Source organism: Talpa occidentalis, unplaced genomic scaffold (assembly GCF_014898055.3).
Source record: "Talpa occidentalis isolate TD23 unplaced genomic scaffold, MPIMG_talOcc4v2.1 talOcc4.6, whole genome shotgun sequence".
NCBI classification, from domain to species: Eukaryota; Metazoa; Chordata; class Mammalia; order Eulipotyphla; family Talpidae; genus Talpa; species Talpa occidentalis.
Genome location: NW_023604972.1, coordinates 90559414 through 90572938, shown reverse-complemented (window position 1 = coordinate 90572938; position 13525 = coordinate 90559414). Strand labels below are relative to the sequence as shown.

Genomic DNA, 13525 nt, shown 5'->3' with positions numbered 1-13525 from the left:
TCTGGCTCTGGTGAATTCTCTCACCCTCCCGCGCTTCTGACTGTACCCAGTGCATGTATAAACAAAAAACAAACAAATAAATAAAAAAAAAAAAACATGCCTCTATAAAAAAAAAAAAATTAAAAAAAAAAATTACTATCTCATATCTTCATGCACATAACTTTTTTGTTCTTCCTAAAAGTTTCCTTTAAATAAGTTTCCAGGGGCCTCCCTGGTGGTGTAAGGGGTTAAGAAGCAACCTATGAAGCTGTCCATAGCCACTGTAGCATTAGTTCAATCCCCTGCCAGGGAGCTACCCACATGGTGCAGCAGACCTCTCCTGGCTCGCCTGCTGCTCCCCTCAGCAGTATATTTCAACATATCTGCCTGTTCTGTTCCCCATTCTGTCCCTGATGAATCCTCTCACCCCCCATAACTCTGACCTGTATCCCGGTTCTTGTATGCATAAATAAATAAATCTTTAAAAAAATAAATTTCCAGGAGTAATATGGGCAAACATCGACATTTTCATAACTTGATATGTATTGCTAGGTTGCTTTCTGTATTGGCTGCTTATTCTAACTTTAGGATCTTTCTCTAAGTTCTTATTCTTCTACTTGTTTGTAATTAAAAATGAAAAACACCATGACACTTTTCTGTGCATTTTTATGTACTTGGGATGGCTATATTTCTGGCTAATAACTTGTTTTTAGGCTACTACACCCACATGTCATCCTTTCTCACAGTGACATTAGACACTCACTGAGGTCATATGCGAAAATATGTAAAATCAAATGTACTATATAATCAAATATAATCTTTTCATAGTTGGGAATTGGTATGTTTTCTTCACCATATGCTAGGCAGATAAGTCATAGAGAGCACCCCTGCAAAGCACAGTTAAGACAGCAACAAAGTCTAAGAATTCTATCTAAAGCGTGTAGTGTATATACTATTATAGTGGCAGGATGGCCACTGAGCAGGTTTTCTGGGATTCGAGCAGACCAGGTAAAGGAGAGTCCTGAAGCCCTTGGTGGCTTTCTCAGGCTTTTATTGAGCTTTACATGTAGTATGGCAAACAGGAACATGGCAGGCAGGGATGCCTGGGGGCCAGGAGGCTGGTAGGCCTCCAAGCCAGCAGCAAGTCTCCATTCTGGGCTTCTTTCGCTCTCTTCTCTCTCTCCTGCCTCTTCTCCTGCTACTTTCTCCTGCCTCTGCTTTTCTTGATGACTATCTCAATACTCCTCCCATGGCCCACAGAAGTACATAAGTCAGCTTACAACAATGTAACAACTGCAGGTGCCCCATCAGGCAGGGCAATCCTAATGGCAGGAGGGAAGAAAAGACTGAAAACCATTTACCCTACAACTATAAGACTGTTTTTCTAGCTATCTCAAGGAGACAATGTTTGACTTTGAATTTTAGTCGGTATTGAATTTTTGGCAAGCAACAGAGAAGATGGAGGCAGGCATCTGGAATTGGTTTGGCTGCTCCATAATGTCTTCATTGCCCCGGGTTCCTAAATTGTTTCTAGCATTCTTGATATATGAATAGCATTCTCATGGTCATCTCTCATGGTCATTTCTCATGGTCATCTCATGGTTACAAGATGGGTGCTTGCTCAGACTTCAGTTCTCCTTCCAGGTAGGAAGTAGAAAGAAGTACAAATGGCAAAAGGCAAAGGTATATATGCCAGCTGAGTCTGTTCTTTCTTATCATAACAAAACAAAAACTTATCTTCTTACATCTCATTGCAAAATGATCACATGGCTTTTCCAGTTGCAAGAGTAGCCTGGGGAGGAAAATGGTACATTGCCACCTTGAACAATATTGTATCTGTTAGAGAAAAGGGGAGAATGGATATTGACTGGGCAACTTGTAGTATCAGCCATGAATCTAACAAGTAGGTAAGTAATTTTTTATTACTAATATGAAAGACACCATGTTATTTTTCTTAAACCCAAACTAAACTAACAAATACTCTGTCCTTAAACTTCCACCTCACATATGTCAAACTAAACCAGAAGAAACAAGTGTAGCTGCAATTCTCAAACCTGTTACTCTCTTGTTCATCAGGTTTTTTGTTTTTCCCTTCAGTACATTTTATGACTCAAGAATTTGAAATCTGCAGATAGTAGTGGCATTTGACAAATAAAAGCACATCAAAATACTGCTTTTCATCCTGACACCATTCCTGTGACATATTTGTTACACCAGTGGGAGAAATAAAGTATCTAAAACAGAGTCCCATGTGCCAGTAGGAAGGATTACCTTCTCCTTTCCCCCTTTGCACATCTGATGTTCTTAGCCAACCAGGTAGCTAATTGGCTAATGTTTTAGATCTAGAAGTATCTGGATCTAAAACTTCACTGTGATTTCATAAATTTAAAAGATATGCAGGGATCCTGATTCTAGCTTAAGGAGGGTCAAAGATGGTGATGAATCCTTTCTGTGCAAATGTGTTTCTCCCATTCACTAAATTATATAAATAAAACTTGTAATTGTGCTAGGAAACTTGAAAAAAAACTTGGGAGAGCACTTACCCTTAAAAGATGTGAAAAGAAGAATGTGCTTGTCAAAAACGGAACAGTTTATAACAATTTTGCTTATTTTATATCTGATGACGTCTTACAAGTTTTCTAATTAAGAGTTTAATCCTCTCTTTGAGTCCAGGAAAATACTCAAAGATCTAAGAAATCATTTAGGGTTTCAAAAGCAAAATCCAATCATATGCCCTAGGATTTTGTGCATGTAAAAGATGGTATAAAATACTGATTAAAAGAGTATGTTCTGTAGTCAAACTACCAGGATTATTAGCTGTGTGACAGGGGCATATTACTTAGCTGGACTCTGTGCCTTAATCTCCTCTTAGGTAAATTCCAGCCAACATTAGTATATATGGATCTCAAAGGATGGTTATGCAGAGTAAACAAGTTAATTTCTACAAAGAAGTTGGTAGGGTATCTGGTAATTTGTTAGCAGCCATTATTTTAGCCTTTACAAATTCCTCTTTTCCAGTGCAATTTAGGACTCTTTTTGGGGTCATTTTTATCAGCAACCTCCAAAATCCTGTGTCATGGTAAGTGTCTCTTAAAATGGTTCCGCTCTGCTTTAAATATATATTTAAAATGCAATAAGGACTCTTAACATCTTTCCTTCTGTTTATAACTGAAAATAATAATTAAAGCAAATATATGCAACAACAAATCCAAAGCAGTAATTCTTTTACTTTCTACAAAACTTTTCAGACAAAAGCTTCAAAGCATATTTCAACATATTTTGGTAGTGATTTACAGCATGTATCAATATGATAGACTCATTTTTTAGTTCTTTCCCAGTAAGAGCTCATGGATGCTCATAGTATTATTACAGGGCAGGTAGAGGGGTACCCCAAACCCCACAAATCTGCCTGCTTTAAATAGGTTCTGCCATCTGCTGCATCAACACAAAACATATGAGACTTGAATGAAAAGGAACTTTAATACAATTAGTAAACAATACAGGAAAGGCAAAGAGTATAGTTTCTAAATAAAACACCCAAAGTTACCCATCCCCTCATGGGTAAAAGTCCACCTAAGCAGGATTGGCCCAGAACAAGGCCCCAAAGCCCACCACAAGTCTAAAGCATCTTCCAGTGGGGACTCACAGAAAAGGATCAGAAACAACCAAACAAGTCTGGAGGGAAAAGAGCAAAACCAAAATCAAGACAAAAACCGCCATTGTCACCTCCCCACGTGTCTCTCACCCACATCTGTGTCACCCAGTCCACGACCAAAAGGCAAACGCTGTTTCTTCATGTGTCTCCCTGCTCCATGTGCCTCCTCCAGGTCTCCTTCTGGCTCTTCATCCTGCTTCCTTCCTTCCTCAGTCTCCTCTGCAGCTTCCTCTTTCCCTGCTCAGCTCCATCCTCCTCCTGGGTGGAGCAGGAAACCTGGAATCTCCCCCTTTCCTGGGGACTACCCTGTTACAGTATGAGTAAATGAACTGCAAAATTTAATATATCTCAGCAAAAGAGGGAAGTAAATGGTGATTATTTTTAAACACTCAAAGCTGCATCACATTGCAAGTAGAGAAATGAGAATCAAGCCAGAGTGTCCCCCAGGGACAATCCTCATGTAGGTAGGAAACATTTCTTCGGTAATTCTTAGCAGACGGGGGTCCTTGCCACAGGAAAAGTTGGGTTTAGTGGCCTAGGTGGTTGTCTTTGGAGCCTCTCTTATAGAGTTGGTTGGGAATAGTTCTGACTCCTACCAGAGACAGCTAGACATGTGGGAGACAGGGCACCCAGTCCTAAGTACCCCTTACTAAAAAAAAATAGCTGAAAGTCAACCACACTCATGTATTTCAGTTATAAACAAGTTGCACTGGCTAATTTTACACTAAGCCCAGAAGTTTCAATACTAGCAGGGTCTGGTAATAAAAAGAGAGTATCTTCCCCAAAGTGGCCATTTAGGATTACTCTGGGACTCCCACTTACATACAACTGGAAATATATAGATTCAAGTTATATAATTTCATTCATTCATTCATGATTAGCTGCAGCTAGAACCCAACTATTCAAAATACCTGTTCTATTAATTAAATCGGTTTCATTGTTAAGCCCCACTAAAACTGGTAATTTTTTAAAATTTATGTATATATATATTTTACATCATTGTTCATTTTTGTGCAATGCATGCTTGTATGCTTTCTTTTCATTGTGTTCCCCATAAAATTCCTACCACCAATTCACACGTGAACCATCACCATAGTCCCTGTGCTCTTCTCTCCCATGTTTTGATCCCTCTCCCTCCCTTGCAGAATGTCTCTTATTTATAGTTGCCTGCTAATTTTTTTAAAATTTATTATTCTTTTCCTGATCCCTTATTTGGTTCCCCTATCTTCCTCCTAAGTGAAACCATCCAATATTTTTCTTTTTCCTTGTGGCTTATTTCACTGAACATAATCATTTCTAGCTCCATCCATGTTGCTGCAAATGGCGTGAATTTATCTTTTTTGATTCCTGATTAGTATTCCATTGCGTATATGTAGCACATCTTCTTGATCTAATCCTCCATTTTTGGGCATTTGGGTTGTTTCCATATCTTACCTATTGTAAATAGTGCTGCAATAAATATAGGGGAGCAGTTATACTTTCGAATTAATGTTTTTGTGTCTTTTGGGTAGATTAGTAGGAGTGGAATTGCTGCGTCATATGGTAGCTCATTTTTAGTAGTTTGATGGGCCACCTAACAGCTTTCCATAGTGGTTGGACCATAAAACTGGCAAATTTTTGATGTATAACATTTAAGAGTAATGCTAACTAAATATTACAAATTAAGAATAACAGATGTGAGGTTAATTCTTATGAGGATTTGGAGTCAGAAAAGGCTATTTGATTTTAAAAAAGAAGTCAAATGTATTTCAACAAGTGTTCTTTGAAATATTTATTGCTCTCTCTGGTCATAATAGATTCGCGAAACGTTGGTATCGTGATTGCTAAGTATTTCTGAGGAAATAAACAAGCAATTTCATATTTACTGGATGAGCTGAAAACAGTGTCACAGCTCTTGTTTATAAAGTCTTAAAAGTCCTTAAATACTTTTCCTCAGTGCATTTATTAAAAATATTTAAGCCATGGTTACATTATTCGCAAGAAAATTACCACGCTTTAAATACTTGAGTTTATCTTTCTTTCTTGGGAGTGAAATTAGCAACAGGATCCCGGGGCGCTCAGGCGGATGAAGTGAGTTGGAAGAGGAAGGAGAGGAAGGGAGGGTGGAGCCCATCTTCCTTCGGGGTCAGGGTTTGTTCCTTTGCGTGTGCTAGATTCTGAAAGAGAAAAGGTCAACGCAGGAATTTAGTGATTCCTTATTATCTCAAGATGGAAGAAGTTCCAGCTCTGGAGCTTGTCCAGTGTGTGAAAGGAGAGCTCGCCTCCCCTCTTCCCTTGCATCCACCCCCTAGGTGGCAGAGGTTTAGGAGGGAGGTGGCAGGGCGGAGGCCCTGGGTCCTCAGGGCGCAGAGCAGCCCTGTCCCGCGGCCTCCGGGGGGCACATTCCCGGAGCGCCCGCCCAGGGCTGGAGGATTCCGTCAGGGGTGTGCAGCCGGGATTCTGCGAATGCCGACATTAAAGGAATAGCCCCACTGAGCGTCGTAGTCCGCGCAGCTCACCCGCCCCTATTTTCATATCTAAGCCAAGGTCACTCTAATACCGGGCCACAGCCCCGAGCTGGGGGGCAGCACGCGCTCAGCCGGGTACCCGCGGCCGGGGCGGAGAAGGGGGGGCGCCGGCGGCGAGGCGGGGCCCGAGGGGCGCCCCGCGGCAGGCCGAGCTCGCACCTGGCCGGCGGCGGCCGGTCGGCGGGCCCGGAGGGAGGCAGGGCGGCGCCGGCGCCGAGGAGGGCCGCGCGGGCGGGGGGATTCGCGGTGGGCGCGGGCGCGGCGCGCGGCGAGGGCTGGAGGCGCTGCGGCGCGAGTGCGTCACGCCGGCAGAGGGCACGGTGGGCTGCGGCCGACCCGCCGACGAGGAGCCGGGCGCCCGGGGCGAGGGGAGGCGGCCGCACCCACCCCGAGAGCGCCGAGCCTCGCGGCCCGGGACCGGCCGGGGGTCGCCCTAGAGCCGCCGCCGGCTCCATTCATTCCGCGGCTCCGCCTCCTTCCCGGCCCCGGCGGCTCGCGGGGCGCGTCCGAGGTGAGTGCGCGGCTCGCGCCGGGCGGGTCTGCGGGTCGGGCTGCGGGGGCCTCGCCCAGTCCGGCGTCCCGTCGGCGGCGGCCCCGCGCTCTCGTGCCCGGTTCCGCGGGCTGCCGCTGCCGTTCGCCCGGCGGCCTCGGCCTCGGCGCAGGCCCACGCCGGCCGCCAGGGCCCGGGGCGCGCGTCCGGCCGCCGCCGGCGGCCCCGGGACCCCGAGGGGCGTGTAGCGCGGCCCCAGGTGCGCCGGCCTCGGCGTCAGCGCCACCATTTTGTGTAAGGGAATGCGCCTTCTTGCTTCGCTCGCCGCGGGCGCCGTCGCAGCTGCCGGCTGAGCCCCCTCCCCGCCCGGCCTCCCCACCTGGAGCCTCCCCGCCGCCCGGCTGCCGTGGTGCGGCGGAAAGCGGAGCTGCCGGGGCGGAGAACTTCAGCGTTTAGATTCGGGGCCAGCCACGCAGGTGGCCTCCGGAGATGCTCTGACCGCCTCCTTACCTTTCACTACTTTTGGAATGGGAATTGTGTGGATTCTCTTCTAGAATGCAGGTTATTGCAATTTTGTTCTAATTCGTGGCTGTCCATTTTGCAGCTTTCCGAGGCCTGTGCCCCAGGAAATGCATGGGTGAGACCTTGGATTGTGTATGGCTCAGGGATTTGGATTACACTTAGCCCCATTATTGTCCTTTGGGAGAAATGACGGAGCATTGATCTCACTGGCTGCTCAGCTTCTGGAAAGTGGTGTGCTCTCTCATCAGGAGTAGATGCTGAGATAACCACCTGATGCAGACCCCCTTCCCTCTTTGGGAGATCCTTTCAAAATCCCAATTTAAATGCTCATTGTATCTTTGAGGGACTGGGGTAGGAGGGGCAGGTTGCTAAAAGACTACCTAAAGAAAAGTTTTAATTGTGATTCTCACAAAACTGTCACACAGTTTGTCATTTTCAAGGTTCCTGAAAATTTGGTATTCTGGTTTTTAATTTGTCTCCTTGTAAATATACGAATTCTACTTAGTGGATTATGCTCATCATTTGTATTTTATCACAGACGGGGATTAAAATCTGGAATGGTGGCTGTTGCATAATGCACACATTTGGGTCCTGGAGGGAATTCATCAAAATGGATCTGGGTTTGATGTGCCATATTTGCTTGCATTTTTTTTTTTCCCACAAAAGATGGACAGATTTTTTTTTTTGCCAACTATCTTGTTTTCCTCTTAAAAGAGCAGAGGTTTTTAGCTACTAATATGGACTGGGCTTAAATTGATTTTCTTAAAAATTGGCTTTTTTTTGTTGGGGGATGAGAGGAGAGATAGGATATGAGGATGGTGAGAGGGACCGTTGGTGTTACGATTCCATTGCAAAGCTAAAAAATTAGTCTTTCACTGAAAGCTTGTAGGTGTCAGAGTGAAGGACTCCTTTCTTTAAATTTATGATGAGCATTGGTTTAGTGAACTAAGAAGTGGCTTATGTGAGTAATATTGGCCTGCTTGATGAGTGATGATAACTGAAGATGCTTTTTTTGCTTGTGGATTTTAGGTTTTATGAAGTTCCAAATTAGCGCGGCCTTGGAAATAATGTTTAAATCATTATGAATGGCATTATTTCTCTAATAAATACACAATATACATCAAAGGGTTTAACTCTTATTTGGAGAAAACAAAATTTTATAATTAGATGTGTTGGATAAACTGAAGTGTATTAAAATTTTAAGTTTGTTTGAACAAAAATCAATTCAAATCAGACAGTATTCAGTCTGGCAGACAGAAAGGAGCTCTGAGGAGCTGTATAACCTGAAAGACTTAGAGCCAGAGGGGAGCAAAAACAAGGGAAGTTAGACTAGGCAAAAATAAATAAACAAACAAATAAATAAATAAATAAGCAGGGTGGTTTGCAAGTTACTTATCCTCTAGGGAATGGCCAGAGTCTGTCAGGCAAATTAACTGACTAGTGCTTAGGCCATACCTGATTGGCTTAAGATTCCATTCCTGGGAGAATTGAAACTCTTAAGTCTTGATCTGGTAATGGGGGCTTAGCATAAGGGACTCCATTGTGGGTCTGTTATGCTTTTTTTTTTTTTTTTTAAACTGGGTTTTTTTAAAGGTTGCGCGCCAATTTATTTATACAAGCACTGGGTACAGTCAGAAGCGCGGGAGGGTGAGAGTATTCACCAGAGCCAGAGCAGGGAGCAGAACAGGCAGAAGGACTGAAGTACACTGCTGAGGGGAGCAGCAGACGGCAGGCGAGGTCTGCGCGCCATGTGGGACCCTCGCCTGCGACCGGGGATTGAACCGGTGCTGCAGAGGCTGCAGGCAGCTTCGCAACCCAGCGCTCAACCACTGCGCCACCGGTTAGGCCCGGTCTGTTATGCTTTTTAACATGCTTTCAAGAATAAAATTTCAGTGTCTTATGAAATTACCCTGAACTTTTTTTCTAATTAGTTGTAGACTTTTTCATTCTCTCTAGAAACAAGTGATTTCATATCATGTAACATCCCTAGCAGAAATGTCATGTTTCATTAATGATAAATTCTATGGGAAGAATTACAGAGGTGAGAGGGACCTTAAGAGATGTCTTGTTTTGGGGGATTTAATCAAGGAGAGATTGCCTGCTGGGGATAAGAGTGCCCAGACTGGACCTTTTTGGGAGTCCGTGGGGGTTGAGTTTGTTCCTTTCAGTATGTTCAGCATTGAGTCAAACACAATTTGTGCATCTTTACATTGATTCTTTTCATTCATATGTCAGGGAATTCTCTAAATTGGCACTATTATATTAATTTAACCCAAGTTTGGAAGTGATCTTGGTGTGCTTTTTATCTTTAGTGTAGTAGCTGAGATATTGAGCATTATTTTACTAATAGTGAGAATTGAAAAGAAACATCTCAAGTATTTTTCAACATTAGCTGCTACCCACCTAGATCTTTTTAAGTCTTATGTGTGTTATGTTCTGGCAACTACCAAAAAATACAGAAAATATTTAGTTTTTAAAGGTAATTGGAATATAAGAAGATTGAGAATATGCAGGTAGATGTCAGAAAATACCTGTTATGGATTCTGTTGAAAGGATTGTTGGTTGGTAGGAAGTTAAATAAAACCTTCATGTTTCTTCTCATTTCTTGATTTTATGATTCTAAATTGAAAAAAGGAATTGCGTGATTGTTGTGTTTAAGAGGATTTTCTCTTCACATATCAACAGGATTCTGATTATTTAACCCTGAAATTAAAGTTCTAAATTTGGTGTGTCTCTTTGGTATAGGGGTATTTCACTGTTCTAACAGATGAAGCAGCAACAACAAAATTATTCATCGTTGTATTAGGAAAAGGTGTGATGATTTAAGTATCAAGAAAAAGCTATTAATTTACCAAATAGTCATAAAATAATTACTAGACTCATTGAGCTTTAGAGCTGGTGTATGAGACCTTGAGGTTTATCAACTTCATCGAGGGTTCTGTTCATTCAGCCCATCTATTTTTTGGGCCAGAAAATCTGTGACTTACCACACACATTTTTTTTTCCTAAATGACTATCATTTTAGTTACGAGCTGCTCCAGTGAAATGTTAGTTTAAGGCTACTTTACTAAAGCTAGCTTATTTTTTATCCAACAAGCATTGAATGTCTATTGTATGTTTAGAGTACAAAACAGAAATAGATCCCATCTTTGTGGCATTTTCTATATATCGGAGTATTGTGGATTAAAATATTAATGATTAGTTCCCTTTTGTGGATTTCTTTTGTGGATCCCATAGTAAGAATTTGTCTTTTTTCTATTACTTATATTCAGGAGTGGAAAATACAGCTAAATGTAGCAAAAAGAGAACAGAATGTTAGATAGAAGTCTTGCTATTTTACAGGAAATGTATATCTTAGAAGTACTTTTAATTAATTTCAAGATTAATAGTCATCAATATGTTCCAAACCATGAAAAAATATTGAGATTATTCTGAATAAATTTTGTTTGGAGGTCCTAACCTTTTGTATAGTAGCTAAAAAAACTAACAGGCATAGTTTTATAAAGTGATTCATATGGCTTTACAATTTCATATAAAAATGACTACTCATCTGAAGTCTGTGTACTCATGATTCTCCTTTTGGGAACTGATACTGACTTGGATGAGATAAGGAATTTCTCCTGCCTGTACTTACAATGGGGAAGAGAGCGATTTCTTCTTCTCAGTTGGAAGGTACCGACTAACTTTCTTCTTCCCCTTTGAAATGTACCAACTGTAACAGCTCTCTTGCCATTTGACTGGGCTGTGTTTCATGCAGTATTAATCATTCCAGGGTAGATTTTATTGTTGGAAAATCCCATTTCTTTTACCCTTTAGAGGTATATAGAATAACTAAGTTTTCATTTGCATATTGACTCTTAAAAAATATTGAAGGGTAGTTTTATTACCCACCTTCCCCAACAAGACTTCCCCTTGTTGATTTCTCCCAGTTTCTATCCTCATCTGTTGTACCATGGTTTCCAGATCCTTTGTAATCCTGGTTGTTCTCCATTGCAGGCATTCCAGTTTTTCAGTATGATTTTTCTTAAAGTGTGATGTCAGAATGGAATAAAACCTGTAGATGCTTATCTCACTCAGGAGGTGGTCAGGGATACTTTTCCATCTCTGAATCTGGACAGTCATAACTGTAATCCTGAAGTCCTGTACTGGGGTTATTTTGCTTTAACTTAAACAAAACAGAGCTTGCTCAGGGTTTCTGTTGAGTCTAGTATCTAAATCTCAAGGCCTTATTTGTTTCTGCCCTCAGTGATGGATAATATAAAAATTATAATGTAGTTTAGTGAGTCCCTTTTTTTCCCCTTAGCTCTATTTTGGAGTAAGAAAATAATTTTGTAGACAGTTTGTTAGATTTTATGTTTTCCCTTTACCTAACTTCAAAACAATTGTTTTTGTTTTCATTGTGTAGTAACCATGTAGAAATTCTGAAGATGGACCAACATGATGAGAACAGTGGATATTGCAAGGCTTAAAAACATTTAATTCCTAAGGAAAGACTGAGTTACATGGTTGATGTATTGTGTAATAATTGTATAAACAGATACATCATGGGTTATACTGACCTTTTTGTTTCCACCTGGGAACCTGGTTAAATCCTTCTGGAGACAGCTTACCTAGGTTTAGAGCCTGACTCTGCCCATTACTGTGAACTTGGGCATCTTACTTAATATCTCCACACCTGAGGCTGCTCATTTGGAGAATGTGTGTAAGAATATCTGCCTCATGGGTCATTTTGAAAATAAACAAAATTATATGTGTAGAGCAGTGAGCATAATGCTTGGTGCAAGGTAAGTAAAAAAAATATTGGTCATTCTGTTTTCATCATAAAACATTCTGAATTTAAAAAGTGATTATAAATGATTTTTTAATGATACCACTCTTTGTAAATGAAGGCATTCCTTCCTATACTTCTTGAAGTAATCAAGTGTAGAGACCTAAGTTACTAAGTTATAATTGACATCAGAGGTCTTTGAACCCATCCCCAATTTTTGTGTGTTTGAAAAAGAATTATGTTTCCTTGGAGTTCTGAGGTTGGTAGGATAGACAGATGAAGAAAAATAAATCACATTGCCAGTATGTATATTTAAAAAATTATTAAAAGAATTGTGTGCCAAGGTACTTATCATGAAAGTCTCAACTTGTTGCTGTTCAGTTCTACCAATTAATCCATCCTGCACACAAATCTAGGATAAGTTGTCTTGAAACATGGACTTGAATCATTCTGTTGCACAGGATCCTTAAATGGCCTCCTCCTTGTGTACCACATAAAGTCCAAACTCTTTAGTGTAGTATTTAGCCTGTTCTCAATTTTCTAGTGTTCTTGTCACTATTTCTCTTTATATACAACTTTCTTGGTAAATCTGACTGTCATTCTCATCATGCTTTCTGGCTTCCATTTAGTATGTTCTTTCCTTTTAGAAACCTTCACCCTCTCTCTGATTATGGAAAAACCATCTGTTGCTTTTCATCTAGCAGGAGAAATTTCCATTCTTAACTGTGTGGCTGCTCTTCCTCCTAAAACCAGTGTGTGGTTTATCTGTACAAATTTTTGATCATTCACTTATTTGTTTAGTAAATAAGCCAGATGTATTGAAGCTAGATAAAAAGGTTACTACTCTCTCTCTTTTTATTCCTGGGACTGCTGCCAATGAGATGTAGAAAAAAGAAATTTACTTAATCTAGGTAAACAGATTCACCTGAATTTGCAAGAGGGCTGCAAAAACAGGTCTATGGGGCCATGGCTGGAGTTGCAGTGGCTTGAAAGGGAAGAGGAATGGCTAACTGGTAGTTCAGAAGCTGCTGTTTTTCCAAGTAGTTGTGATACTGTACATGTAGTAGAAACCCTTGGTTACATTTCTTAGTTGTATGTTAAAAATATAGGTGTATGAGGTGGTAGTGATTGTGACTCAGGAGAATGTTTCATAAACCATATGTGTCAAAATTAAGCACCAAGTTTTTTGTATTTTTGCTTTTGTTTTGGTCTAGTCAGTTCCTTCAAAATGAAAGCATCAGTCTTCATAGTTCTAAATGACACAAACATCTATGATAATTTAAAGATACTTATAACAATGGGTATATTGTTCGGATTGCTGATTTTTAGAATTAACCTGGATTCTTGAAGTTTACAATGCCAGACCTCTGTTATTTTATGGTAAAGAAACCTAATTAAAGAAATAATTGTCAAATGTTGAAGGACAGAGTTTTATGCGGTATTAATTTAAATGTTTTGCCTTTCTTTAGTTTGGTAAACTGCTTCTCTGAGTGTATGAAGTGTTAAGTAATCTGAGTTATGAAGTATAGCCAGTCCTCACTCAGCTTGTTCAACATCTTTATTAAAATGTAAATGAGAAAAAAATCCTGGCTGACTTTGAACAA

The 13525-nt window shown here is 41.0% G+C and overlaps 1 protein-coding gene across 4 annotated transcripts in view; it reads left to right on the top strand.

The window, feature by feature from the left end:
• The first annotated feature begins 6054 nt into the window (after window positions 1-6054).
• Window positions 6055-13525, top strand: part of FAM169A (family with sequence similarity 169 member A) — a 42059-nt gene continuing 34588 nt past the window's right edge. For 2 of the 4 annotated variants that reach the window (XM_037529713.2, XM_037529714.2), the window contains exon 1: window positions 6570-6652. Coding sequence is in view for 1 of the 4 variants with exons in the window: in XM_037529712.2 (XP_037385609.1) it covers window positions 7187-7192 (6 nt within the window). In the remaining 3 variants the exon portion in view is untranslated. Of the gene's footprint in view, window positions 6161-6569; window positions 6653-7018; window positions 7193-13525 lie in introns of those variants that run through there. The other 2 variants (XM_037529715.2, XM_037529712.2) reach the window with 2 other exon arrangements.